The 27,149-nt window shown below is 47.0% G+C and overlaps 1 protein-coding gene across 9 annotated transcripts in view; it reads right to left on the minus strand.

The window, feature by feature from the left end:
• Window positions 1-497: 497 nt before the first annotated feature.
• Window positions 498-27,149, minus strand: part of NABP2 (nucleic acid binding protein 2) — a 172,317-nt gene continuing 145,665 nt past the window's right edge. For 8 of the 9 annotated variants that reach the window (XM_086963861.1, XM_086963865.1, XM_086963855.1 and 5 more), the window contains 3 exons: window positions 5,438-5,519; window positions 4,935-5,004; window positions 498-2,111 (listed from right to left, as the gene is read on the minus strand). In XM_086963861.1, the coding sequence (XP_086819987.1) occupies window positions 1,930-2,111; window positions 4,935-5,004; window positions 5,438-5,519 (334 nt within the window). In that variant the 3' untranslated portion in view covers window positions 498-1,929. Of the gene's footprint in view, window positions 2,112-4,823; window positions 5,005-5,437; window positions 5,520-27,149 lie in introns of all 9 variants that reach the window. The other variant, XR_015309595.1, reaches the window with a different exon arrangement.

Consider the following 27,149-nt stretch of genomic DNA (forward strand, 5'->3'; position numbering starts at 1 on the left):
CAGATGGGGGTGCGCGTGCGGGGGGCGGGAGGAGGATCAGCATAAACATGTGTCTGTGGTCTTGCCGCTGTTGTTCAAGTTTCTCTACAATTGTTGGATATATGTCATTTCTATGTGCAGGTCCATGTCAGAGGGGTCCACCCTACAACCATGTTACTGTGCAAGGCTAAACGAGAAGATAGTCATGGACTAATCTGGAGTCGGCCTGGTTAAGCCCTCCACGTCCCAGCCAGCTCTGAGCACCTACCCTTTACTTATGAGACACTGTCAACACGCCTTTGAGTCTATACTTTGAGATGATTTATGGTGTCTGAATGTTGAACCGGCGCTCCCGGATTGCTGTGCTGCATTGATTGATATTTGGACTGTACTCTGAAAACTATAAAATGTTAATAAACAGATTTGACAAAAAAACTAAACAAAGAGATCTTTAGTCTTTGGTTTAGAAGTCTCTCTTCCCTTTTTGGGCCTAGGGACAACCATGAATGGACACCAAGAGAGGGAGGGGCAAAGGTTTTATTCACAAAATCATGTACAAGACATTCCTGTGCCCCACCCATCCAAAACTTAAAAAACGAACACATACAAATATGTTCAATAAAATCATTACAAACATTATTTTCGCCATGCGCCAACTATGGACTCCCGTGGCACTGAATGATTATTTGAAGGGAGAAAGAAGAAAGGAACAGAATGCCCTAATACACTCCATCGCCAATTTCTTGTTCCTCTATGCAGTTGATGAGGATTCCTTTCTGAGTGCTCACAGCTTCTCTCACAAAAGGCACCAGCTATACGCATACTATCTATATTAGGGTACAGAAAGCAAATGGAATTTTTGTCAAGGCCGTATTACTTAGCATTAAAAATCTATGCAGTCCCTACTCCTACTTTCATTTGTCCCTCTTCCTCAGTTTGCCAACTCAGCCTCACAAGCTTTAGTACGTACTTTCAATGCAACACTGGGTCTTCTTTGATTTTTAACAAAGTAGACTTTGTGCAGAGCATGAATAATTCTCCCAATGCTTTTACCATGTCAAACGATGGGTAACTCACTAAACGGGCATCAAAACTGAAAACCCCTAGCGGTAAACCCACCAGAGAGCGAATTCCAAGGACCTGAGTGGGGGAATCTTTATTCAGGTCTATTTAAAGGGCAACAGAACGGAGAGAATCTATGGGGTGCACTATGGCAGCAGAGGTTATGGCCATTTCCATGATTCTCGAGAACATAGTAGATGATTGTGGGATCTCAAATGGTCAATAGCAGCAGAGGATTATGGGAGATTCTATGAAGGGGTGGATGTAGCAGCATAGACTTATGAAAGCAAACCTCTTGAAGGCACAGTGTATGGCCAGGCAATGATTGGCAGCGAGAATTTGCCAGACCTTGATATAGCATCCCCTTCCCAAATAGTATAGACATCTTGTCCCACATAGTTAAAAAAAATCCACATATATGCATGACATTGTATTGTGTTGATAAGACCTCTCTGACACACTTTGTGCCAAGCTGTAGACCATGCAGGGTAAGCACATGTTCAAGATATACCAGAGCTTATCCAAGTTTCCTGTGGCACAAGAGATCAGTTGTTCTTAACCCTGAGGCCTCCCATCCTTTACGGGACCACAGATTGAGGTGGGAAATGACAGAACCCCAAACCCATTCTGCCCCCCAGCACAACTCGCAACCCGTCCCAAAACCTGAAAGCGTTTTAAAGTTTGCTCAGTTGGCAATGTCAGCTGATAGTGGTTCTGGCCTCTTCAAACCATTGCGCACTCCCACATGAAACTCACTCCTAAATGTCCCCCAGCTTCCCGGATCCTCATTTTGGGACCTCATGTAGTAATCTCAGGGGTGCTCCAGGGCTCAGTGCCGAAGTGAGAGAGGTGATGGAGTAATGGCCACCTGTCGTCAGAGGGAAGTCACTATCGCTTGCTGGTCCTGCGTGTCTCCTTGCCGTTGCTGAGTGGGTTCGTGGTCGAGGCACTTCCAGTGGGTGGGTTATTCGGTTGGCTGCGCGTGATCCTGCCGCCAGGTGGGTTGGAGCCTTGTGCAGGGCCACCAGGGCCAGTAAGGCTTACTCCATTTCCATTCTGGTTACTTGTAGCTGAGGATAAAAGGATAAATACAATTAAGCAAATGCTGTTAACAAACGACTAATCACAGAGGTACCTCTAAATGAGATGTTATTATACCAAGCTAAGTGCTTCAAAACTCACATTCTCCATCTTGTGAAAGTATAAAAGAACAGAATTATAATGAATTTAGTCCGAATATATAGAAAACATAGCTCTATTGAAACTTTATTTAGTGACTGATTCCGAGAAACCCTTTTTTTCATGCTCTTATATCTTCGTTCAAAGTAGGAACAGTTTTAGGTCTAGCTTGGCAGCACAGCTGCTGCCAGACGTAATATAATCAACCTACAAGAGAGCTTTCAGGAGTACAATAGAGAGGGGCTTTGTTTGACTCTAATCACATAACAATAGCCAGGAGTACATGTTAAAAATGCTTCCCCTCCATGAAGCTGGGTTTATTTATCGAGTTCCCCAAGCCAGGAGCAGTATGACTGCCTGAACCTGAACTTACAATGTTTGTTTTTCGCTGGTAGCAGCACAGCTGGGAATAGGGCAGTCATGAGGAATGTGTTGCAGCCCCAGCATCCACCCATTCCATTATTAATTTAGACCTCAGAGTGGAGTTTTGTGTGAGGTACACTAATGTACATGGATTTTTAGGTCTGGCTCAGTGCTCTGTCACCTGACCTTATTTGATCAATAAAAAAAATTTCGTGTACTACTGAGCTAGGGGCTTAGGCTCCACCGACATGATGGTTCACCTCAGTACAAGATTTGATTGGACCAAATGTGTGTGCTTCCTCTACAAAAACTGCTTGTATTGCACTTTTTGTCTTATGGGTAATACTTATACTCACTACAGCAGGACTGAGTTGAATATGTTGGCAGGCCAATGATCATGGCTAATATGCTGATATGTTTGTTATGAGAAAGGCACTAGGCCTGACCTATTTATTGTGAAAAGCATATGTTAAAGTCAATAGGCATTTAAATGTAGTTTTTTATTACTTCATACTAAAGCATACAGACAGCTATTTTGTAACATGGAATTTCACCAATTGCCATAGTAGGCAGTGGATATAGACCGTTTGCTCGGTTATAATCCTTGTTAGGCCCTCAGAGTGATAGTATATTCTTTAGTCACTGTAATTTTGTAAACCTTTCTTATTTTAGCCCTGTGTCTGATGGTTGGCTTGTGGAATATCTACGCTCAAAACTCTAGTTATGGTGACAACCTATAGGTCTACTTTATGTCCGGTGTCAAAGATCCGGTCTGCTCTTTATGGAACATTATGACAAAGGCAGTAAGTCTTAATTGTGAAAGTATTTGTCATAGCAAGTAAACATTTTACAGTTGGTTGTCATTGCACTGTTACAGACAGGTATTTTGTTACATGTAATCTCAGTTTACTGTATTTGGTAAGGATGTTGGCGTTGGCCACCTTCTATGACAAACCACAGAGGTTTTCACTGAGATGATTCTAGTTAGTCCCCATTGAGAAGAATTTTAAGCTGTTTTGCAAGCTGTATTTTTCTACATATTTGTAAATGTATTACTTCATGCATGATGGTTGCCAGTGTTTGTGCTTAAATAAGCCAGTATTGGGTAAGGTGTAAAGCCAATGGTAAAGGGTTAATCCGTTCATTGGGAAAAGTAATTCCAGATTTCATAGGGTTGATCTGTTTATTATGAAACATTATGAAATGGCAGTAGGCCTGACCTACTAATTGCAAAAAGTATATCTTAAAGACAGTAGGCTTTTAAAGGATAGGCTGTGATTACTCTGTGCTAAAAACTGTGGGCAGGTTTTTCTTACCTCAAATTTTAATTTGTTATTCACCCGAACAAGGGATAGAAGCCTTGTACTGTGAGAAGCCTTGTTACGCCCAGTTAGGTGAGATAGTATTTTGCATTTGCAATTTCATGACTCTATGCCTAATGGTCATCTTGTGCAAAGCTTACACTCGGCACAGTTGGCCCGAGTTGTTTATGGTGACAACCCAATGATAACATCTATAGGCTTGATTGGTGCGCTGGGATATGTTCTGCCAGAGGTCATCGTTCTAGCCTGTTTACTATGAGAAGTTATTATAAAGGCAGTAGACCTGGCTATGCATGTTTAAAACAAGTCATCCATGCAAAACACTTTAATTATGTTATTTTCGAGAAAGTCAATTCTTGCCTATATAAATACATAATTAATAAAATTATACAGAAATGACAACTCTGAACGTTGCATTTCCAAGATGATTGAATTTCTTATCTGGGCTCAGAAACAGACACACAAAAAAGACCAGAAATCGACAGTGTACCCTCAAATGCTCTAGCAAAATTCTGGAACTTCAAAGGGAATTTGCCACTTGTAAAATACTTTACTTCCCACTTGGTTCGGAGTAAACAGGTTAAGAAAAAGTCAATCTGCAATTAAATGACTTGTTTGCAAGACGACATTTCGAAAGCTAAGTGGATCATACTAATTCAGTATTTTCATCCATCATTTTTTTTTTAATTAAGAACCTTTTAGCGACGATAACTCCACTCAAGCTGAACACTTTCAGGATCTAATGCAAACAGTATAAAATTCACACATGACCAGGCCAAAGGCAGCCACGCGCAGGAATTATCCGACTCGTGTGTCCAGTGCAGCGTACAGGCCTGCATCAGTCTTAACACAAACCCTTTCTCCCCGCACACTCTGGAATGGGGATCAGAGCAGCAAGTGCCAATTGTAGCATTTCACCTGAGGCACAGCTTGGCGCAACGGCAGTTGCTGTAGGGAGGGTAACTGCTTCTCTTCGTCAGCTGATGACGGTAGGGGTTAAGGCGGGCAGTGGTAGAAAAAGCTCTGTACCTGGAGGTGCGGACGAGCTGGCACTAGCTGCACTGGCACTGGACGTCGCTCCCTCGTTCTGTGATGGGCCCTTTGGGGGTTGAGAAGAAAAAAAATCAACAAAAAAAAAAAAATCAGAAAAGCCAGCAGCAACATGATCACCAATGTAACTAGCCTATGCCCCAATACTCTCTTCCAAACCTTTTGAGCCTTGCAATTTCTGCACCCAGTGTGTGCCATCCCCCAACACTTACACATCGTATGATCCTCTATCCTCTCCACTGGTTTACCACCCAAAACAATGACTGCTTGCAGCCATCCTCCTATTTGGTTCCAGTAGCTTCCAGTCCAGCTTCATGAAAATCCTACCGTGCAGTCCTGCACTAGTCACCAGCTGTTTGTACAAATAACCTCTTTTGCTGTCCTGCACACACACTGTTCAATACTACTTCAATTCAATGCCCATTTTGTTCCAGCACTGCCCCACCCACAATCATTCCTCGATTTCCTTGGCCACTGCTCACCGATTTATTTTGATTCTGCTGATTTGCATATTCTGGGTTGGGCTCACTGAAGTTTGGCACCTCGGAGTAGAGCATGCAGAATCTGGAAAGGAAATTCAGAGCACCACATGAGCCTGAACACTTGTGGCGAGGGGGAATAAGACCTGAAGCAGGAAGACGACAGAAAGCAGCTACGGCCCTAGTCATGCAGGACAAAATCAAACACAGGGCGGGGGCAAACTTGGGTAGTAAAATACTCTTCTCATTTAATGTCTGGCAATGGTTCTCTTATTGTCTTCCCAGAATATTCATGCAGTACCTCCTGTACAGAACCCCCTTCCTGTCAATTCCCAACCAAGCATCTATGGCACAGGGATAGACCACAACATATAAACGTCCACACGGATTGTTTGGTGGGTGCCAGCACCTTTCAACATGTGTTTCTGTCTTTAAATTATGTGTAAATCTAAAACAAGTTTTGACAGCCTTGCATACAATCTCAGGGCCCACTTTGTTGCAAGGCACAACCAATGCAATGACTGTTCCACAGAAGGGGTGAAGATAACTAGAATCCGAGGCCTGTCATCTGAGGATGTCAAATAGGTCAGAGGAGATATCGACACAGACCGCCAAATAAGTGGTCCAAAGGAACGCTGCATCCAACCTGCAGCAGGTTCAGACTAGGCCTGGGCAAAATTTAGATTGCTCCAGTGTAATTCATGTAATTTTGGAAATTTTTCATTACGCTTCTTACAAGAAATTCCTAAAATTACAAAATTACGCCACTTCAGTAAGTAAGTAATTATTTATTGTCCGGTCAATTAAAACCTTTACAATTTCTCTTTAAAAGAAAGTAGCAAAAATTACAGCTGCAAGATTCAGGATTTAAAACTTCTCAATAATGTCATTTCATAAAACATCCATGCATTGTATTTACATCTTTAGTACAAGTGTATGCAGTTGTGTCAATTACAGTACATTGATAAGAGATTTAGTTATTCCGTTTCTTGGCGGATTTTCAGATCCTAAGCATATTTATGAGAGAAATAAGGCTAAAAGATTAAAAGTTATAATGAGACACATCCGCAGTTCAATTAGAGGAGTGGTTATACAATATTCCAATTGATTGTTGCCTCTGGTAGAAGTAATGTGCAATTAATAGACAAGCTAGAACAGGGACAATCGGAGTGTGTCTTGTTTGTTGAGCAGGAAGAACTGAACAATAATGCAGTGGAGGGTGATTCTAGTGTTTTATCAGCCGAGTTTTACCCCGGCTGCTTCCATGACTTGTACGAAGCGACACGCCAGCTGGACGTTCCCTCCTCCGAGGCATACCATTACTGCTTGCCTACAAGTTCTTATCCCCTCGCTTATGAAATGTGGCTTCAGAAAATATTGTCGTTCTGCTTGTAGTTCCCTGCAGATGCACAAAAGGTGTATTATGCTTTCATTAGCTTCCTTGCATAAACGGCAGGTTGTCTGGCCCGATGGCCTTTTCCAAAGGGGAAGGTGCGGCAATGTTGGTAAAATGCCCATTCGGAGGCGAACATATTTTTCTTTTTTCCTCCGGTTAAATCCTACACCTAGATAGGGTTGCGGGGAGGGCTTGATGTAGCTTTGCACAACAAACCATCCATGGGTTATTTCTGTGAGGGCCGCCTTGTCTTCTAGTAATGATCGTTTTTCACTGTCTTATTTACAATCTGTTTAAAGCAATGGTAGGACCCTGGTGCTGCCCAAAGATCCTCCAGTCCTAGCCGGTCTTTTGATGCGATCAGGTAGCTCATGGCTGCACAGTCCTTCTTTTGTTGTATTTCGGTCCATAGGTAAGAATTCAATGTTCCTGCTTCCGCTCTTTTGATTTTATACCAACTCTTGGCATTGGCTCCTTTCTGGGCAAAATCTTGAGTTTGCAGGCCGAATTCCAGCCTTATTTGTGCCGGTGAAACGTACTTAGGTAGGCTGAAAATCATTCTGGCCGCTCTTGAGACAATACTGTCTAGTGTGGCTGCGTCTCTTCCCCTCATACACTCGCTCCTATAAGTGATTGCCGGAATGAGCTTTGCTCGCCAAACTTGTAATAGTGGAGTAAGGTTTGGACCGGTTATTGTATGGTTGAAGGATTTTAATGCTGCGGAGATAGAGTTGCCTCTTCTTTTGATGACGTCTTCTTGTGCATTAAATGTACCTTTATTATCTAAAATCATTACTAAGTATTTGTATTGGTCTACCACAGCGATTGTCAAATTTGCCAGATGCCAGCGGAACTTGGAAGTGTCCTTTCGTGGATGAATCCTCATCACCTTTGTTTTATCATAGTTGATAGACCATTCTTTGCTGAATAACTGCTGGTTGTATCTAATAGATGTTGGAGGCCAATGGGAGTCTGGCTCAGCAGCACTAGATCGTCTGCATACAGGCGATTGGAAAGTGGCAGCCCGCCTTTTTTTGGCGCATGCGAATTACATGTGTCTAATTCCGACGTTAAATCGGACATGTACAGGTTAAAAAGTATTGTCGCCAGTAAGCACCCCTATTTGAGCCCCATAGTAGTTGGTATTTTCCGGGACACGAACCTGCCGTCTCCTAGTTTGACTTGAACCAACGTTTTTGTGTGAAGGAGTATTAGCTGGTTTAGGAGAGCAGATGGTATTTTTTCCCCATTAGCTTATGCCAGAGTTTACTCCTTTCAATTTTGTCGAATGCTGACGAGTAGTCGATGAAACATAAGAATAGAGGTTGTTTTGCTAATTTCATCCTATCTATCAATAGGGACAGGGCTAAGATGTTTGTGGTTGTGCCCTTGCCCTTACAAAAGCCAGTTTGATTGATGGGGATGATGGATTTATCCTCTGTCCAGGCGGTAAGGTCTTCTAGAATTAGTCCAGCGTAATATTTCGCTTCAATATCAATTAGAGCCACCAGCCTGTAGCGGTTTGCTAAGTTTTTATCCCCTTTCTTGTGTATTGGGGATATGATTGATCCCCTCCAGGAGTCCAGGATGAAGTTACCTCCTGCAATTTGTGCAAACAGCGGTGACAATTTAAAAGCCCAGTACTCCGGATTTTTTTAAAAAGACTTTGTGGAATCCCATTGGGTATATATTTCAAAAGGAGCCCAGAGAGAAAAAAAACGGCAAGATTGCCCTCCACTCAACCAACATCAATACACAAAAACCCTGTCTCTTGTGGCGGCCTATGTCTTTCTCTTCTGTTCCAGCGCGGAGAAGATCTTACATCAAATTCTTCTGCTACACTACCCTTCTCATTACTAGTTTTGAGGGTATGAACATATGTCGCCCTTAATTAAAAAAATTCAAACAAGGAAAGCCTCTTTCAAATCTCAATTGACAGTCAAGAAGAGAAAAACAAATCTTAATGTCTGTGCACCAAATCACCAGTACATTAAAAAATGTGTAAAGGACAAAATGACCCGTCACGGGCGCACCACCATCGGGGTAACTGGTAGGTACTCACCAGATTAGGCCCCTTTTCTCATCACAGGCAGTCATTTTGTCCCGAAAAAGAAAAGAATAGAATGTGTCCAAAAACAAACAAAGTTTAAGGGTGAATAAGTGCAGGGGAGTGAGCAACAGGCTCACTCCACTGGTGACAAAAAGAGATTAAGATCAATAAGCACACCTCTCTCACAGCTTTATTCTTAAATCCTAGATGTGCTCTGTCGAATTAAAAGGGGGAAAAGTTAGCTAACATTGCATACCCACATCCGCTGCCAACATGTTTCTTTGCCTATGAACATACGGCAAATTCTTCAGGGCTAGACTTTTTGTCACAGCACTTCTGTTGGACACTTATTTCTCTTTAAACCTCTGTCAGCGCAAGTTTCTCGTACCAGCTGCAGAGGTACACAACTTTAGTCTAAAAAAAAAAAATCCTTCAGCGAGTCCTCTATGGGATAGACTCAACGGTTGTATTATCAATCTGTTGAAGCGCTCCGGAAGGAAGTTGAAGGAAGTCAGTTGCAGGAGCGAACAAGTATTTTACCTAGGAGCACATTGAGGACTTTGCCGGGGAAGTGGGAGGTGTGTGAGACCACTCTACCATCCTTTTCTACCATCCTGCACTTGTGCCAGGCGAAGTGAGTGCAGTGCTCCATATCGGCCACTGCCATGGGTAAAGGCCAGGGTAAAGCCAAAGAGATCCTTGACCAGCTTGGCAGATGCAAAATTAATAACTTCAACATCAATAAAGCAACAAGCATTGGCATAGCCAATAGGTCTCGCCTTTGGGACCTTATAAGTGTTTAGCCATGCAGCACAAATGAGTGCAGGTCTAAAAAAAAAAATAACAGACAAAGATGGCTCCAGCTACAACAAAGGGCCATTTCCAGGCTGCGGAGAGAAACCGGATGTATGCTTGTTTGGGAAAAGCTGATCACATCCCACCGTTTCTACAATGAACAGCAGCTATCAACAGGCCGAGAACAGTGCGCTGCCCTACAGAACCATAGTAACCAGTTAATTATTAAATGTGTTCTCCTACCAGGCTATGAGTATTGCTTAAAGTAACTTCTAAAGCAGCCCCCACCCTGCCGAGGAGAGCAAAGACCTGCCCCGTTCTTTATTAAAGCCATCTCGGGTGTTTGAAGGGAAAAAGGAAGAAAGACTCAGAACTGAGACATGAACAAAATAAGCGCTGGAAGAATGCGTGCCGGACACAAGGAGTCTGGGACACAGAGACAGAGCCGGACACAAAGGAGTCTCAGACACTGGGAGAGAGAGAGCCGGACACAATGGAGTCTTAGACACTGGGAGAGAGATGGACAGAAGGGAGTCTCAGACACTGGGAGAGAGATGGAAAGAAGGGAGTCCCAGACACTGCGAGAGAAAGCCAGACAGAAGGAAGTCTGAGACACTGGGGGAGAGAGACAGACAGAAGGGAGTCTCACACACTGGGGGAGAGAGATGGACAGAAGGGAGTCTCAGACACTGGGGGAGAGAGACGGATTGAAGGGAGTTTGGGACACTAGGAGAGCGAGCCAGACACAGGAGTCTTAGACACTGGGAAAGGATTCATCGTCACTGAAAATGGCGTGGCACGGACACCCAGGAGTGCTGGTTCCCTGGGTGACTCTGCTGACATGAACCCAAAGAGACAGTACAATGAAAAGACACACGAAGCAGAGGGCAAAGTGTCTAAGCTGAGCGAACACTGCTAACAAACATCTCACATCTCAAGTTCCGTTTTGCGCACATATAAAAGTAGAGACACAAAGGAATGGCAAAACTGGTTGCTAACCTATCTATTGACAGTTTCTGACCTATGACCAAGATTGTGACAGTGAACTAATGAACGAGCACAGCTGCTAACTCCACCTGCTTCTAACAGCTGTACTTGGGTACTGAGCGAGAGGGCCAGAACAAAGCCCAAAGTCACATAGTTTGTCAGTGATGAAGCTGCTAACAACTGATATGCAGGGAGAAGTGAGAAAAACCAAGAGGCAAATGGATTTTGAGCTCCTGCAACGTTAAAAGCAAAACTACAAATCCTATAATGCATCATGTTGTTGGCCGAAAAGCCCGACATGGAACCTCACACCGACACTCCAGCGGATGAACACTGCAGCACACACCACCAGCAGGAAGGGGCTCAGCTCCCGGACTTGCTGCTCTTCTGGTTAATGGCGCCGGTTTCTCCCACTCCTCCAGACATCCCAGAAATATGAAAACGAGTGGTGTGCCCGCATCAGCAATGCAAATAGGACTCGCTTTTTTGTAGATGCTGCACAACAAACAGGGCCACAGATGGTCTAAAAGCACACAGTGGGGCGTGTGCGCCACAGCGAGTGATCTGTTTTCAATTATCGCGCCCGTGTCTTGGCACGATAATTCAAAACAGATGCTGCCTGTGCGGATACCCGCAAGCAATAGGCCGTGGGCGGAGCAAAGGCGGGACATGTACCCGCCTTTGCACAATTGCGTGGTGTCTTTCCTAGAAATTAGATAGTGGCCCCAGTAGTAAGGGACTGACTAAGTTTAAGGAAGAATTAGGGAAACAAACACATAATATTCTCTGACCAACATTTTTTTTCTCCAAAAGCAAATGTTATTTAATCACACTGCTGCACAAAATTACTTTGAATTTGGAAATGAGATAGAACTTTCATATATACAAAACGGTGCCCAGCAGGACAGAGAAGGAAAGTGGAGGGTAAGTGATTCGAAGTGAGGATACGTGATCATAGGAGAAACATGGAAGTAGGGGTGAGTTCATACATCCATTAAAGGAACCAGGTCAGACTTTTAACATCAAGCAAATTATATGCAATTTCTTATATACAATATAAATCTTGCTAAACCCAATTGGCGAAACACAATAAATAGTCTCTGTTGTCTCCAGGGTTAGCACCAAGCAAAACAAACGTAATGTAGACGTTTCGACCCCAGAATTTTGACGTAGGTTTATTGGCACCTTACAACGTGGTCTTCATCAGGACAGAGGGGGAGGTGTGAGGAGGGCACCTAATGTAGAAATAAAAGAAGAATCGGTACGGGAAAATAATTTGTAATGCTATTTAGAATAGAACTAGATCGTTTCAATATATTTACCAGGCTTCTTCAATGAGAACTCTAATGAAGACATAGGGCCAAGTTGCTCCTATGTGTAGAGTGCGACGAAACACCTATGGAATACATATGGGTAATGGTTTAGAGCGCGACAGTCTCTCGAGTGCATATGAGTTACTGAGTGAATAGGTCTGTTAAAGACACTAACTCCAAAAGGGGGAAATACAATGTGTCCCTTCTAGGCATACATCCATTGGCTTCTCAAGAAACTGTGAAATCAGTGACGAGTATCTAACATACAGCTTCTGGGCATATATCAATCAAATTCTTGGGACTAGGACATCAGTGACGGATATCTGAAAGACAGAGTGACGGAGGACTAGCATAAAACAGGCTATGAATTGCTTAATGCGATTCAGAAAGTACAAGGAGCATGATAACGCCTTTACCTGAAGTCATTCAAGATGGGGATAGAACTGCCCATACTGCAACTGTGGAGAAGGGTATACAGATTCCGAGGCGCGGGCACTCACCAGTCTTCAGTGAGTAGAAAATCAGGGTAACCAAGCGGTGCTCAAGTCTGAATGGCAAGAGTAAAGGATGCTAGTGTGTGTGTTCGCTCAACAACAAATGCAAAATTTACAACCCACAAGGGGGAGCCCCGACCCTACTTGCTGCTACTCTCTGCGTTGGCCGGCCTTGTATGCTCACGGGAGAGGCAATCGATTACGGCATCCCTTATATAGGCTGTCCTGGCGAGCTCGCGGTGATCGGATCGGTGCAGACGCTGAATGCTAATTCAAAGCACCATCGATAATTACGTAGAGAGTGAAGACAGACTCTGTGTTTTGAACTACGTGTTGGGGATCATGCCTTGAAACATAAATTTATTAGAGGACCGGAGTCGGCAAACTGTAGAAAAGTCTGTGTTATTATTATTAGTGGAGCAATGCGATGGACTAATTAGACACAAGCCTGTAATGGTCATGGAACGCAGTTTGTGCCAGTGTAGTGAGGGATGCAGATAATTCAACATCTTTAACATTGTTGCAGTAGGCTTGCTTTATCAATGATTTTAGAATGGGCCGTCCGATTATTGGTGCACGGGTGCCAGATGATTGTAGTAGAAAAGTGACATCCTGCTACCGTCGGGTTCCTAGGTAGCAACCAATGGCACATATATTAAAGCACATGATTGTAATGCACATTTTCCACTAATACCAATCGTGATACATTGGATCTAAGTATCACTTTACAATACATTGCTCAGGCAAGACCTAAAAAACAAGATTCTAGCTTTTTGAACAAGCATTGGCATAGCCAATAGGTCTCGCCTTTGGGACCTTATAAGTGTTTAGTTATCCAGCACAATATCCTTGGTTCAACAACATCAAGTGTAAGAGTAGGAGAGACAATTTGTAAGAACAAGGCAACAAGCTAAAAAGCATGAGGGATGCCCAAGAGGCTCATGGGCATTCCTCATTCTAGTACTCATAAACTGAGAAAATTCACAGTTGTCTTTAGCATCAGCCATGGGAAGGCAACAAGGAATGGAGGCAGCGAACACCGGAAGCTCCAAGAGGCAAGGGGCTGAGACTGCGAGCTGATGTGCCACAGCTGGCAGGCCAACAACATTGCTTCCTTTCGCCTGCCCTCTAATTGGCCTACGGCTCCAGTGGCGTAACATAGGCCTCCGCGGAGCCCCCTCAGTACAGTACCCAGGTCTGTGAGCTCATGACTTAACAGGAGAGGGGGCTCCTCCATGTACTGTTCAGGGGGGCCTGAAGTAACGTTACGTCACTACACGGCTCCAGTTCATCACCCAGCATTAACTGCCTGAGACTGGCCTGTTCCATTTCCCACCACCGCCGTCTGAGGTCTGACAAGTTTTCTATTTCAACTTCAATGGCACTTTTGTAACTAAGCATGTGCACCCCCCCCCCGTGACCTGCCTAACCGTCCACACCAGAGCGTTTTAAACCAGCTCCCTCACCCAAGAGGTCAACTATACCACGGGGAACAAAGATGCCTGGGGACCCCAGTGATCACAGCAAATACTTGGTGTCACTTGACCTTCGTGACATCGTGGAGGCGGGGACGCTTCCATGGAACGCAGAAGCCCTTTCAGGAAGCTGGAATCGGGTCCTCTGCGTATAACAGGACATTGCTGGAATCACCATGTTCGTTGCAGGCGACCAACCGTGACCCCACAGACCCCTCTTCAATCCAAGAAAGTGTCTGATTCCTCACTCACTGACGGAGCACGTGCCACATCACCGAAACCTAATATATTTAAAGTGGCGCTGGACGCACTCAGCTGCCAAGAGAAATTCACAACTCTGCTGCAGAGTTAACAAGCACACAAGTGGTGTGTGTGTGCCACAGCGAGTGATCTGTTTTCAATTATCGCGCCCGTGTCTGGGCACGATAATTCAAAACTTATGGTGCCTGTGCGGGTAACCGTAAGCAATAGGCCGTGGGCGGACCAAAGGTGGGACATGCACCTGCCTTTGCCCAATTGCGTGCTGTCTTTCTTAGAAAGACGCACACAAAGGCCAATAGCCTCTGATCAAAAACAAACCACACGCACAAGCGTGTCGTCAGATTTTAAAGCCCCCTTACAAAAAGTCTCGCAGAGCAGCGCATGCGTATGCGCGCTGGCTCAGGCAAGACCTAAAAAGGAACATCAAACACAGGGCTTGGTTCATTAACGCCCAGAAATTCAAAAGACTTCCATCTGTGCAAATTGAGGCACTGGCTACAACAGCAAATGCTTCTATTTTTGCCTTTCAGCGCCTCAAATATCTTTTGGGCCCGGCTCTCTCTGCCATTTGCAAAGTTATTGACTGCAAACTTATGCCCACCCTCACGTATGGCTCGTTTGTCTACAAAAATTGCCTATAAAGCTGGTTGGAACTGGTGCAATGTCAGTGCTAAGGACGTTTATTTCAGCTACCTGCTTGTAGGGCCCAGGCCCAGATTTGCCTGGAGATCAAACTGGTTCATCAAGATTATGTTCTGTATCCACGTTTTCTTTCTCTTTGTGCCAAGCTACCATCAGCTAAGCTGGGGTAAATCAAGCAGCTTCTGTGGGGTATTATTCAAGATAACTCTTCAGAAATGCACAATTTTTACTAGGCGGCGATTAATCGGCTAGCAGCCAAAGAGAATATTCAAGCTGCCTTATTACTGAAAAAAATTATCAAAAGTACTGATAAAACAAGCCAGGCTTATGTCAGCTCAAGGTGATTTATAAGCCAAACGCTCAAAAATGAAAGCTCATTTAATACTGAAATGCGTTTATGATTGCTTTTAACAATCGAATAAAGCTATATTTGATTGATTGATTGAATAGTGAACTATTCCAACATATTTATCTTGCCCATCTAAACTTCAAGTTAAGACACAACTTGGCCTGATTCCACTGAAGGCGTACAAATATGGGCGGATAACAGGTGGTCAGGATGTTTTATGCAGGGGTTGTCACCCCACGAAGAAGACTCTCTCCCGTATCCACTGCCTATGCTACTTTCCGTCCCACCCCAGACGTTACTGGCTTGTACCTATCTTCAGGCAATTCAATATTAGATCCTGCAAAATTTAAGTTGAAGAATGTCTGAAAGGGGAGTCATGTCAATTGTCCGCAAGAATTTTCATAATTTATGAAGGCTGCCACAATGATGTTGAACGAGGACTCATTACGGAGTTAGTGGGTCGCTGTGACATCGAGGCCTTGGGGGCTTGTGGCAGGGGCCCCAGGGGCACAAAAAATCCCTGCTTGCTGGTCGCCTTGTCAGCCGTTGGACCAGTACTTCCGGGTCAAAGGGGTGAACCAGGGTTATCAACCCCAAAAGAAGAAGCACAGAGTGACGCACTGGTGCAAGGAGGTGGGCGCACCATGAGAGAAGGAGAGGCGAAGGACGGCAGAGAGGAGGCCGGGAGCGGAGACGGAGCAACCAGAGGAGGGAGCGAGGTGACGGATGCCAGAGAGGACGTCGGGAGCAGAGAGAACGCAGACGCAGGAAAGGAAGTTTCAACCAGAGGAAAGAGGAGGCGAGTGGAGGTCGGGAGCCGGGACGGCCAACGCGAGGGCGTGCCGGACGAAGCGGCCGTGGCTCTGTCAACGAGCCACGGTTTCAAGCAAGTGTTGTGGGATTCGGTGGGTAGAGTGAGCAGCTGGGTTTGGTTTTGCGGGTATAACACAGGTCTAGCAGGGTGCAACACAGTATGAGATAAGCGTCCTGGGAGCAGGACGTCTTACGCTTTGGCATCACTTACCGCCGACCCCTTTTTGGTTTTCCCTTTTCCTGAAACCCCCCCACTTCCTATCCCCTCATAACTGCACAGAAAGAGGTGACATGTATAGATAAGGGCATAACGTTAACGCCTGTGGCTTTGTTTTCCCAGAGGGCTTCCTGACTCCAGAGGACCTACTCTGCCAGTAAGGGAACTGCAAAGAGGGAGCGAAGAAGGACCAGAACACCAAGGGAGAAGCCCAGAAGAGAAAAATAGCTTGCGTGGTCACCGGCAGTGCTGGTTGTGGAGTCCATTGACTGCACAATAAAAGCCTATCAAACACCAAAACCCTTGTCCGTGGTCTTGTCCTGTAACAGGTGGTGTAAGAAGTGGGATTCCCCCCTTCCCACAGGATGAGACAATGACACACCCTGTGTCCCTCATGTACATGTTCCAGCAAATGGCCGAGGGCCAGAGGCACCCCCAACTGGTGGTGGAGAGCCAAACAACGGAAGCACAGAAGGACCAACAGCATTTGCAGGAGGCCCTACAAGCCCAGGCCGGGGTGATAGCGAACAACCAAGTGGTACAGGATGCAGGAAACTGCTGTTTAACCGACACCATCGCTAGAAGCAGGGACCAGCCCAACATACCCAGCTCCGTCCTACAGAAGCACCAGATAGGGGAGGGTCCGGATTTTTTTTTCACTAACTTTGAGAGGGTGGCCACTACCGCCCAGTGATCTGTGGAAAGGTGGGGTCAGCCCGTGGCCCCTCTGTTGTCAGGGGAGCTGCAGACAGCGTACCTGGGTGCAAATCCCGCGGGTACAACACCCTATCAGGAAATCAAAATAATAATTTTCAACCGGCTAGGGTATGACCAGGATCACTAACGGCTGAAATTTCAGATGGAGAAGTTGGCACCTCAAGACAACCCGGGCTCTCTATTAAAGGGTACAGGACCTGGGTACTAGGTGGTTACAGCCCAACACGTCCTCTACGGAGGAAGTCATGCAAAAGATACTCTTGGAACAATTTTTGGATGGCCTCCCGAATCCCACCAGGGCATGGGTAAAAAAACACCCGAACCTCACTGCAACCAACGCCATCGAACGGGCCTGAGCCTATCACAGAGCCCCGGAGGTTAAGATCTCACAACCCAGAATGCCTACACCAGTGGCCTTGCAATGGAGATTTTCATCCCCAAATCCTGTCACCCCCCAACTAGGCATCTTGTTGATCAATGACCACTGGTGGGTCCTCTCAACCGAGAATCTGGACAAGACCCTCAGTGTTAAAACTGTCCGGAATGGGGACATATAGCCTGCAACTGTCCCTCCAAACCCAATTCCGCTGAACCGATGGGAGTAGGATACACCAGAGGACGGTACTATGGGCAGGAGACGGTTCAGATTCCTATCACACGGCACTCTGCGTTAACGGGAAAAACATGAAGGTATTGGTGGACTCGAGATGCCGCCATTCTGTCATCAGCAGTGAGAGGGTGAAGTCCCAACAATGGCATCCTACGGACACCTTGGAGATAACTTGTGTCCATGGGGAAACCTACCCCGTTACAGTAGTGGACCTCGAATGGGGAGGGAGAGAAGAGAGCATACGAGTGGGAGGGATTCCCCGACTGGTGGAGGAAATTATAGTGGGGACGGACTACAGGAACTTTCCTGCATTGCTAACTGCTGCAATGGAGATGAGAAATGACGGAGACTGGCTAACCGACGCTCCTTTTGCTGGGGTTGACGTGATGGTGGTAGGTATAAAGATAAGAAAACTCACAGAGAGAAGCGATTAAACAAGAAAGTTACCTGCCTGAATGGGCTGTATATACCCTCCCATCTGTTCTTTCTGAAACAGGTGGAGACCAGTGTAACCAATGCAGCTTCAGGGTCGCCCAAAGAGAGGACTCCAACCTAGACAACGCAAGGGCTCAGGCAGTAACAGACAAAGACTTTCAGGTAGGGCCCTATTTTATTGCACTGAAGGGCTTACCGTATAGGAAAGTTTAAAAACCTACAGAAACCATCTCCCACTTGTTGGTCCCACTCCCGTTCAGAGACCGGGTCTTACACTTAGGTCACGGGCAAGCGGGGGAGGGCATTACGGGAGGGAGAAAACAGAAGAATACCTCTTACAACAGTTTTACTGGACAGGGGTATTCTTGTTATTAGAGGATTTTGTGCTGCCTGCACACAGTGTCAAAAAATACCCCCCCCCCCCCCCAAAGTGGCAAAGGCCCCCTTATTTTATTTATTTATTTATGGGTTTCTATAGCGCTGGAATCGACTCCAACTGGAGTATCTCTGCGCTGTGATACCAAATAAAATTTCAATATGTATGCAGATAAAGAGGCATGGGGCTAGATTTTATCAGTGAACAGCAGAGTTTTCAGTTGTTTCCTGAATTTTAAATGATCTGTGCAGAGCTTAAGGGCCAGAGGAAGTATATTCCACAATGTGGGCCCTGCAACAGATAAAGCTTTCCCTCCGTGTCTAGTTTTTTTAGCACGAGGTACTGCCAACAGAAATTTTTCGCTAGATCTCAAGGATCTGGAGGGAGTGTAGGGGGTGAATTTCTGCTCCAGGTATGTGGGGCCATGTCCGTTTAAGCATTTATGAATAATGCAACATATCTTAAACTTGGCCCTTTGTCGAATACTCAACCAGTGTAGTTTCTCAAGGAGAGGTTTTGATGCTGTTCTAGGGGGGGCGTTTAAGACAAGGCGAGCTGCCGTATTCTGGACCACCTGGAGCCTATCCAGAACTCCTTCATTAGCAAAGAGGAGCAATCCGTTGCAGTAGTCGATGCGACTCAGTATAAGGGCTTGCACTAGGGTTTTTCTGAAGGAATCCGGTAACAGGGGAAAAATTCTGCGCATCATGCTGATGGTGTGAAAGCATGAGCCAGCTACCATATTACTGTGCTGTTTAAGGGAAAGGTCATGATCAAGGCGAATCCCCAGATTTTTGACGATCTGTTTGGGCTCCGGAACAGTACCAAGATCAGATGGCCACCAGTCTGGGGTCCACAGTAATTTGGCATCTCCAAACAGCATTACTTCCGTCTTGTTGACATTGCACTGTAGGAAGTTGGTGGACATCCACTGTGCGACGGCTTTCATGCCAGCGGAGAAGGAGTTTCTTATTTCCGCGGTGAGATTTTGAAAGGGAAAGAGGAGCTGCGTGTCATCCGCATATGACACGGGAATGAAACCAAATTTGCGCATCACTCTTGCCAGGGGTGCCACGTAGATGTTAAAGAGTGTTGGGCTCAAACAGGAGCCCTGTGGCACCCCTTTCGTAATCTCTACCTCAGTTGATCGATATTCACCCATGGTGACAGTCTGGGTGCGATCGGTAAGAAAACTCCTTAGCCAAGCAAGGGCCTTGTTCTTAATCCCTACGTTCGACAACCGGTCAATAAGGATGTTGTGTGACACGGTGTCGAACGCTGCTGACAGGTCTAATAACACCAAAATTACCGAGTAGCCTTTGTCCTGAAACATATGAAACTTATGTCCCTTGCCTGTAATAGACATACCCTTTTCCAGGGTGGGGATGGACTTGGTAGGTCCACTGATCGCGCCCACACAGGGTTACCAATACATACTGGTAGACTATGTTACACGCTACCCCGAAGCCATTTCAGTCACTAGTATTACAACTGCAGCGGTTACACAGGCCATGATTGGGTTTTTTAGCAGGGAGGGCTTTCCCCTGGAAATCCTGACAAACCAGGGCACTCCCTTTATGTCTAAGTTGATGGGCCAGGTCTGCAAACTACTATTAGTATAGCAGATCCGTAAGTCTGTGTATCACCCCCAAACGGACGGACTGGTAGAGCAGTATAACCGTACGATTAAGACCATCCTGAAGAAGACTATCTCCGATTCAGGAAAAGACTAGGACAAGCACCTGCTCCTGGCGCTGTTTGCCATCCGCATGCATGTCCAGTCATCAACAGGATATAGCCCCATTGAACTCGTGTTTGGACGAAGAGCTAGGACTCTTCTGGATATTGCTGCCGAGAGGTGGGAAGAGGAAGAAGACGAGGGGTTAGATCTTCTGAACTATGCTGCATCCCTAAGGCAGGGCTCAAAAAATACAAAAAATGGTACTAGTCCTGCAGGACTAGTACCTTAAAAAATGTCCTCGACCTAACTACAACCTACTTGACCTCCGTCTCTGAAAGCGGAGCAAATGTGACAAGATATAAAGGCATCTTTATTGCTCATTAACTTTGTGAGCAATACAAATGCCTTTAAATCTTGTTATCTTGTCACATTTGTTCTGTTTTCACAGACAGAGGACAAAAGTTGGTTTGTTTTCCTACTCGCCAGAAAGGGAGAGTAGGACTTAAAAACAGCTCGACCTTGTTAAATTTAGCTTGACTATGCTAAAGGTCGAGTGGAATTTTCGAACCCTGTAAGGGATAAGGTAACTACTTTGTGGGACGTTGTTCGCCAGAACATGGAAGCCGCCCAGAGTAGACAAAAGGACAGCTATGACCGTTCCACAAAAGTAAGGAGCTTTCTAGTGGGTGAGACGGTCTTGATACTGCTCCCTTCCTCTGATACTACTGGCGAAGTGGCAGGGTACTTTTCCCGTACTAGCTCATGTCACCCCCATTACCTATAGGGTAGCTATACCCACCGCCGGTAGGAATGGGCAAATATATCATGTGAACCTACTGAGGTGGGTGGTAAGGGATGACCCAATACCCCCTCAAGGTTCTACCAGTTGAAAGTTTTGCCTTTTGGTCTCCATGGAGCCTCCGCTAACTTCCAGCTCCTGATGGATTTGATTTTGAAGGACCACCACAAATACACGTCTGCGTATTTGGACGACATTGTGATTCACAGCCAGGACTGGGATTACCATGTGGTCCATATCAAAGCAGTTTTGGAAACCCTACGAAAAGCGGGTTTAACTGCTAACCCTGAGAAGTGCACCTTGGCTACGAACTTAATTTGTTATCTGGGGAATCAGATACAGGAGGGCCTGATTCGGCCCCAGGTGAATAAGGTCGAAGCCATCCAGAAGCTAAACCACCCCATCACGAAGAAGGAGATACAAGTGTTTTGGGTCTGGTGGGCTACTACCGCCGCTTCAACCCTCATTTTTCCGAGGTAGTAGCGCCCCTGACTGATCTCTTGATGAAAACACGGCCAGTCATGCTTAAAGACTGGTCCGTGCTCAACCAAAAAAGCTTCAACACCCTGAAAGGTCTACTGTGTGGGGAGCCGGTGTTGACCTGCCCAGATTTTGCAAAAACCTTCCGTGCTACAGGCGATGCTTCAGACAGGGGACTGGGGTTGTACTGTCTCAGACAGGAGACTCCGGCTCACCACACCCTGTCGTCTTTTTGCAGGAAACTCATGCCCCATGATACCAGTTATTCCACCAAAGAGAAGGAATGTCTTGCCATCAAGTGGGCCATCAGGCCTTTCAATACTATTTACGGGGTCGCACCTTTACCCTTTATACCGATCATACTCCCTTGGTGTGGCTGGCACGACACAACCAGCTGCATTCTAAGGTTATTTCTTGCTCTACAACCCTTCTCCTTTCAGGTCCATCACTTACCAGGGAAGATGCAGGACAATGTGTGTAGGAGAGTAGGGTCTGCAATCCTATGATCACCCAGATTTTTTGCTTTTGTTTCACTGGTTTACGACTTTCTCTGGCTGTGGGCCTGCTAATCAGACCCACAGCCTGGCTGTTCTCTTTCTAAATTACGATATGTACCCTAGGTGCATTTACCAATTGGTACTGGGACACCTTATCAGACCCCGTAACGCAGGGCATAGGTGTACCCAGGGCCGCCAGGGGCTGAAGCATGTATTATGCCACCCCTGGCTGGCCTCCTAAATTTGACACAACTGGCTGCACGACAGCTGGGGCGAAGACGTGTAACCACCCTTCGCTTTAGGTATAGTAGCTCTATATCTAACCATACAATGGACACCCGAGTTCCTATCAGTCACTCCTATGGCAGGCCTTAACGATCCTGAAGGCAGAGTGCGTGGGCTCGTGTGAGCTAGGTTCAGGCCCGAGCCGAGCCCGGTTGCAGCTTGCGGAATCAAGACCCAATAGCTGTTCCATGATAACGCGTACCATATCGGTAACTCCGGTGTCGCGTTATCAAGGCATGTCGAGTAAGGTGTCATACGAATCGGGGTGCTGCCCTCTCACCAATGCTGGCGACGAGGTTAGCATTCCACCCTTCTAGAGGGACACGACATGTACGTAACTGTGAACCCCGGTTAAAGTTAACTGAAGCCTCAGCTCCACAAAATGGATGCTGCCACCACAGACACGAGTCTGACCTCCTGCTGCTGGGAGTCCTTCCAGCGAGGAGCACTTGGACAAAGGGTTTCCTGTCGAGGGCGGTGTTCGCACCGTCCCAGACAGGGTTTGTGTATTCTGGGTAGGTAGGGCTTTGGCGAGAAGGTGACTGCGGAGTGGCACCCCGGTGCTCACTACGCATCTGCCGGTTAGAACCAGTTCCAGGGGCGACAGCCCTGGCCTGGGGAAAGTCCGGCAAGGGAGAGGGGTGTAACTACCCCCCTTCCTGGTCCCACCCTTAGGGCAGGACCTAGTCATGTACCCACCCCTTTCTTTAGAATAAAGACCGGAGCGGGGACCCTTCCAAATTAGATCATCTTTGATTCAAGAACTACTTTCTACGAAAGGACATTCAAGACTCTTCTCAAGATTTCTCCCTTGTGACTAAGGAGTAGTCACCCTGCATCAGCGGGCACCAACTAAGAACTATGCGGTTTGCTGTAAGTCCTTCCTCAAGGAATCCGACGGCCCAGCTCGACGAGAACCGGCTTCCCTGGCACCTCTGACCTCTACCCACGTCATCAGCTCAGCTGTGATCTGTGGGTGCGACGAGACCTCGAGGGACCGGCCATCATCAGAACCTGCACGCTCTTAAAACCAGCACGACCATCGAGGTAACTCTCTGGTGAGTGCTCTGGGGTCCGAGAAGCCCCGACCCTGAGCCGCTCCAGCACCGAAGTGCAGTCTCCCAGCATCTCCACGATCTGCGTGGGGCCCTTCTGCTCGCTGCTCAGCACGTTGTATGGTCACTAGCCGCTGGCTTGTGCCCTTCTGTGACGACATCCGAGAATCATCACTGCTGGTCTGATTGCTCCAGACTGGCCCTTGCTTCCATCTTTGCGAGAAGCACCCCGGACCCTCCTGGTCCACTCAAGACGCCATCTTAGGCCCACCACGTGGCCCTGAGATCTGCCAAGGCTTGTTGCCCCATCCTGGGCCCAGCGACGCCGACAGCATCATCCTTCGTGGGACAGCTCGCACCTCCACCGTGGTCGCCGACAACGCCTCCTGGTCCGTGAGACTGCAGAGCCTAGCGTCGCCCACTCACCTGGTCGAGGTGACGGCCAACCGGTGCCTTCCTGGTACCCTCTGACTACTGGCTAGTAGTACGAACTTGGTCCCCTCTGCTTTCAGGTTTCATCAATCTCCGATCCAGGCTTGGATCTCTACGAACTATTCAGCACTGGTCGCCGGCCAGCAACTCCTTTTCTTCCGGCTCCTGGCTCGTCAGCGAAGACCCCAACGCCTGTAAGACTTGTGCAGCCGCAGCCCTCGTGGCTAGGTAACTCGGCATTTCGGTGCCTGCATAGCCTCCTTACTCTAGGGTCCTGAGTCCCTCGCTTCCGACTTGCCTTATCGGGGCCGCCCGAGACCTTAATCTTTCCGTGTCCTCGGACACTTGTTTTAATTGTGCACTTGAAGTATTTGCTAAAGAGATTTGGTTTGTGCTTAGTACCCTGTCCTCATAAAGAGTACAGGGCTGTTGTGATTCTTAATAAATATACTGTTTATTTTCATAACACTTGTGTGGTGTCCTTTCACTGGGTGTTCAAGGGGTACATGTGTGGTAAACAGCTGGCTTAACGCGCCCTCTCGAGTCTTTAGCCTTAGACTGCTCGTATCCACGCTACTAGGATAGCTGGTCTATAGGTTGACTTACAACCAAACACCATAAGGGTCGTTGGAACGATACATAGCGGTCGCTAGAATAGCGAACGTTGCATATCGGGCCAACTTCTCACATTGGTGAGCAGCGGTTGGGATTTGAGCTTGCTGTTGTTTTACCACACGTATCCTAAGAATATCTTGTTGAAAGATCGCACAAGTACTGTTAGTACATATACCTAAAAGCTTAGAATACTCTGAGTTCTACTGAACCAGCTGTTGTAGCTCCTCAAGGCTTAGCACACCTTGGCTACAACTCTTAGCAAGGGTACAGTAGGTAAACACGTAGTGTAGGTAGGTGCATCACTTACACCACACTAGAAACAGTATGTCGGACAAAGGGGGAAACTCTGGGTCTCCCCTTGTGTCAGTTGACCCTCCACAGGTCATCCCTTCAGGATATACTGTGCTGAGCTTCAAGGAGTTAAGACGACTGTGTCACTCCAGGAAGATTCAGCAGGGGTCTAACCCCACAACGTCCTTTCTGATTGGTCTCTTGGAGACTTATGATGCCAGAAGAGCTGAGAAACTTCGTAGCTCTTCTAATCCAGAAGGAGACATGCCTCCCCTCGAGGGAACCCGAGACGATCCTGACCTCATCCACCTCGCAACTGAGAATGAAGATGTGGAGGAGGATGAGGATGAGGATCTCTCTGGGGATGAGGCATATAAGGGACAGGTAGAAGTCGTCAGACTAAGCAGGTCCAACTTAAGCAAACATGATAGCGGTACTGGGGGACCCCTGGGGCCACTATCAGGTCAGCTTAACATTGGGAATGGACGAGCCCGATCTCTGTCAAGAGGCTCTGGCAGATCCCTTCAAACCAATGGCTCTCACCACTCTTCTCAGAGAGGGATGACGTCCCCTCAGAGGAGAGTGTACGAAGCTAAGGAAAGGGCAGCCAATCTAAGGATTGAAAGGGAAGAACTTGCCCTGGCCAAAGAAAGGCTTGCCTTTGCTAGAGAGCAACAGTTAAGTGGGGCAGTCCCCACTGGTGGCAGCAATGTACCTAGTAATAGGGAAAAGAGTTTCGATACGAAACACCTTGGTAAGATAGTGCCCCCCTTTAAACAAGGGGACGACATCCACAAATGGATTACTGCTTTGGAGAGGGCCTGCACTGTGCAGGGTGTTCCCCAGAGTCAGTGGGCAGCTATCTTGTGGCTCTCCTTTGAAGGAAAAGGAAGAGACAAGCTCCTCACCACAAGGGTGGAGGATGCTAACAATTACCAAATCTTGAAAAATACACTCGTTGAAGGGTTCGGCCTAACCACTGAGCAGTACAGGGTGCTGTTCAGGGATACCCAGAAAACGCAGTCTCAAGATTGGTCAGATTTTGTCGATTGTGCCACTAAGGCGTTTGAGGGCTGGTTGCTGGGCAGTAAGGTTACTGATTATCAAGGATTGTATAATTTGATGATGAGAGAACAAATTTTAAACAATTGTCAGAACCAGTTGTTGCATCAGCATCTTGTCGACTCGGATCTGACCTCTCCCCAAGAATTGGGAAAGAAGGCAGACAGATGGGTTCGCACAAGAGTTAAACAGAACCAGGGCCAGAATCAAGGTGGTCAGAAGAAAGCAGACCAGAAGGGTAAAGATTCTAAAGGGGAACAAAATGACCAGAAGTCTTCGACAGGTCCCCAACAACCCAAAGAGGGTGGGGGTCAGGCTCCCCAAAAGAAGAAAGAAGGCCAATCCAAAAGATGGTGCCAGTACTGTAAAAGTAAATCTCACTGGTTTAGTGAGTGCACCAAGAAAGGAGGAGGGCAGACTCCTGCCACTGCAGCCCCTAAGGCACCTGTGCCCCCTAGTACAGTCAGCAGTGGTAGTGCGCCTCCCAAGGGTTTAGTAGGGTTAACCCTGGGTTCTGAGGGGCGTGACAACTTAGTTGGCACACTCACTCAGGCTGTCCTTGTCAGTACAGGGGACGCGGACGTATCCCCTGACGTAAGCCCCAATACTTTGGGCAAATACCGACAGACGCCTTTCATAAATGGAAAGATGGCTCAGGCCTATAGGGACACTTGTGCCAGCGTCACCATGGTGACGCCTAACTTTGTGGACCCTGGACAGATCATGCCAGGTACAGAATTCCTGGTGACCAATGCAAGCAATGTCACTACCAATCACAGTATGGCAATTGTAGCTTTCTCCTGGGGAGGGGTAACTGGCCAAAAGAAGGTTGTAGTTAGTCCAGACCTCCCAGTGGATTGTTTGTTGGGCAATGATTTGGAGTCGTCACAATGGTCAGAAGTGGAGCACCGGACTCACATGGAAATGTTAGGTTTGCCAGCACATGTGTTCGCTGTGACTAGGTCACAGGTCAGGAAATGCCCCACTGAACAGGTGCTGGATCCTGGAACAACGGACCAGACACCTCCCAAGAAAAAGAGCAGTAGGGTTAAGGCTGCGCCTTCCCCCTTGCCCCAGGTCGAGGATCAAGTCTCAGAGGAGGCTGACCTACAGGAATTGAGGGAAACTGAGCCTAGGGAATTCGAACTTGATCAAGTTGAATTCTTGGGTTCAGGGGGACCCTCAAGGGAAGACCTGGGGAAGGACCAGTTAGACTGCCCTTCTCTTGAACCCCTCAGACAGCAGGCCGCTGCTGAGGCTGCTGGGAACGCCACAGGTACCCACAAGGTATACTGGGAAGATGGACTCCTATACACTGAGTCAAGAGACCCCAAGCCTGGCATGACCAGGAGGCTGGTTGTACCCTTGTCTCAGCGTGGTTTCCTACTTACCTTGGCCCACGAGATTCCCTTAGCAGGTCACTTAGGCCAGACGAAAACGTGGGACAGGCTTGTCTCACACTTTCACTGGCCTCACATGAACGAAGATACCAAGGAGTTTTGCCGCTCCTGTGTCACTTGCCAAGCCAGTGGTAAGTCAGGTGGCACGACAAAGGCCCCCCTTATACCAATGCCTGTGGTGGGGGTGC

This window comes from Lissotriton vulgaris, chromosome 1_1 (genome assembly GCF_964263255.1).
Source record: "Lissotriton vulgaris chromosome 1_1, aLisVul1.2, whole genome shotgun sequence".
Taxonomy (NCBI): Eukaryota; Metazoa; Chordata; class Amphibia; order Caudata; family Salamandridae; genus Lissotriton; species Lissotriton vulgaris.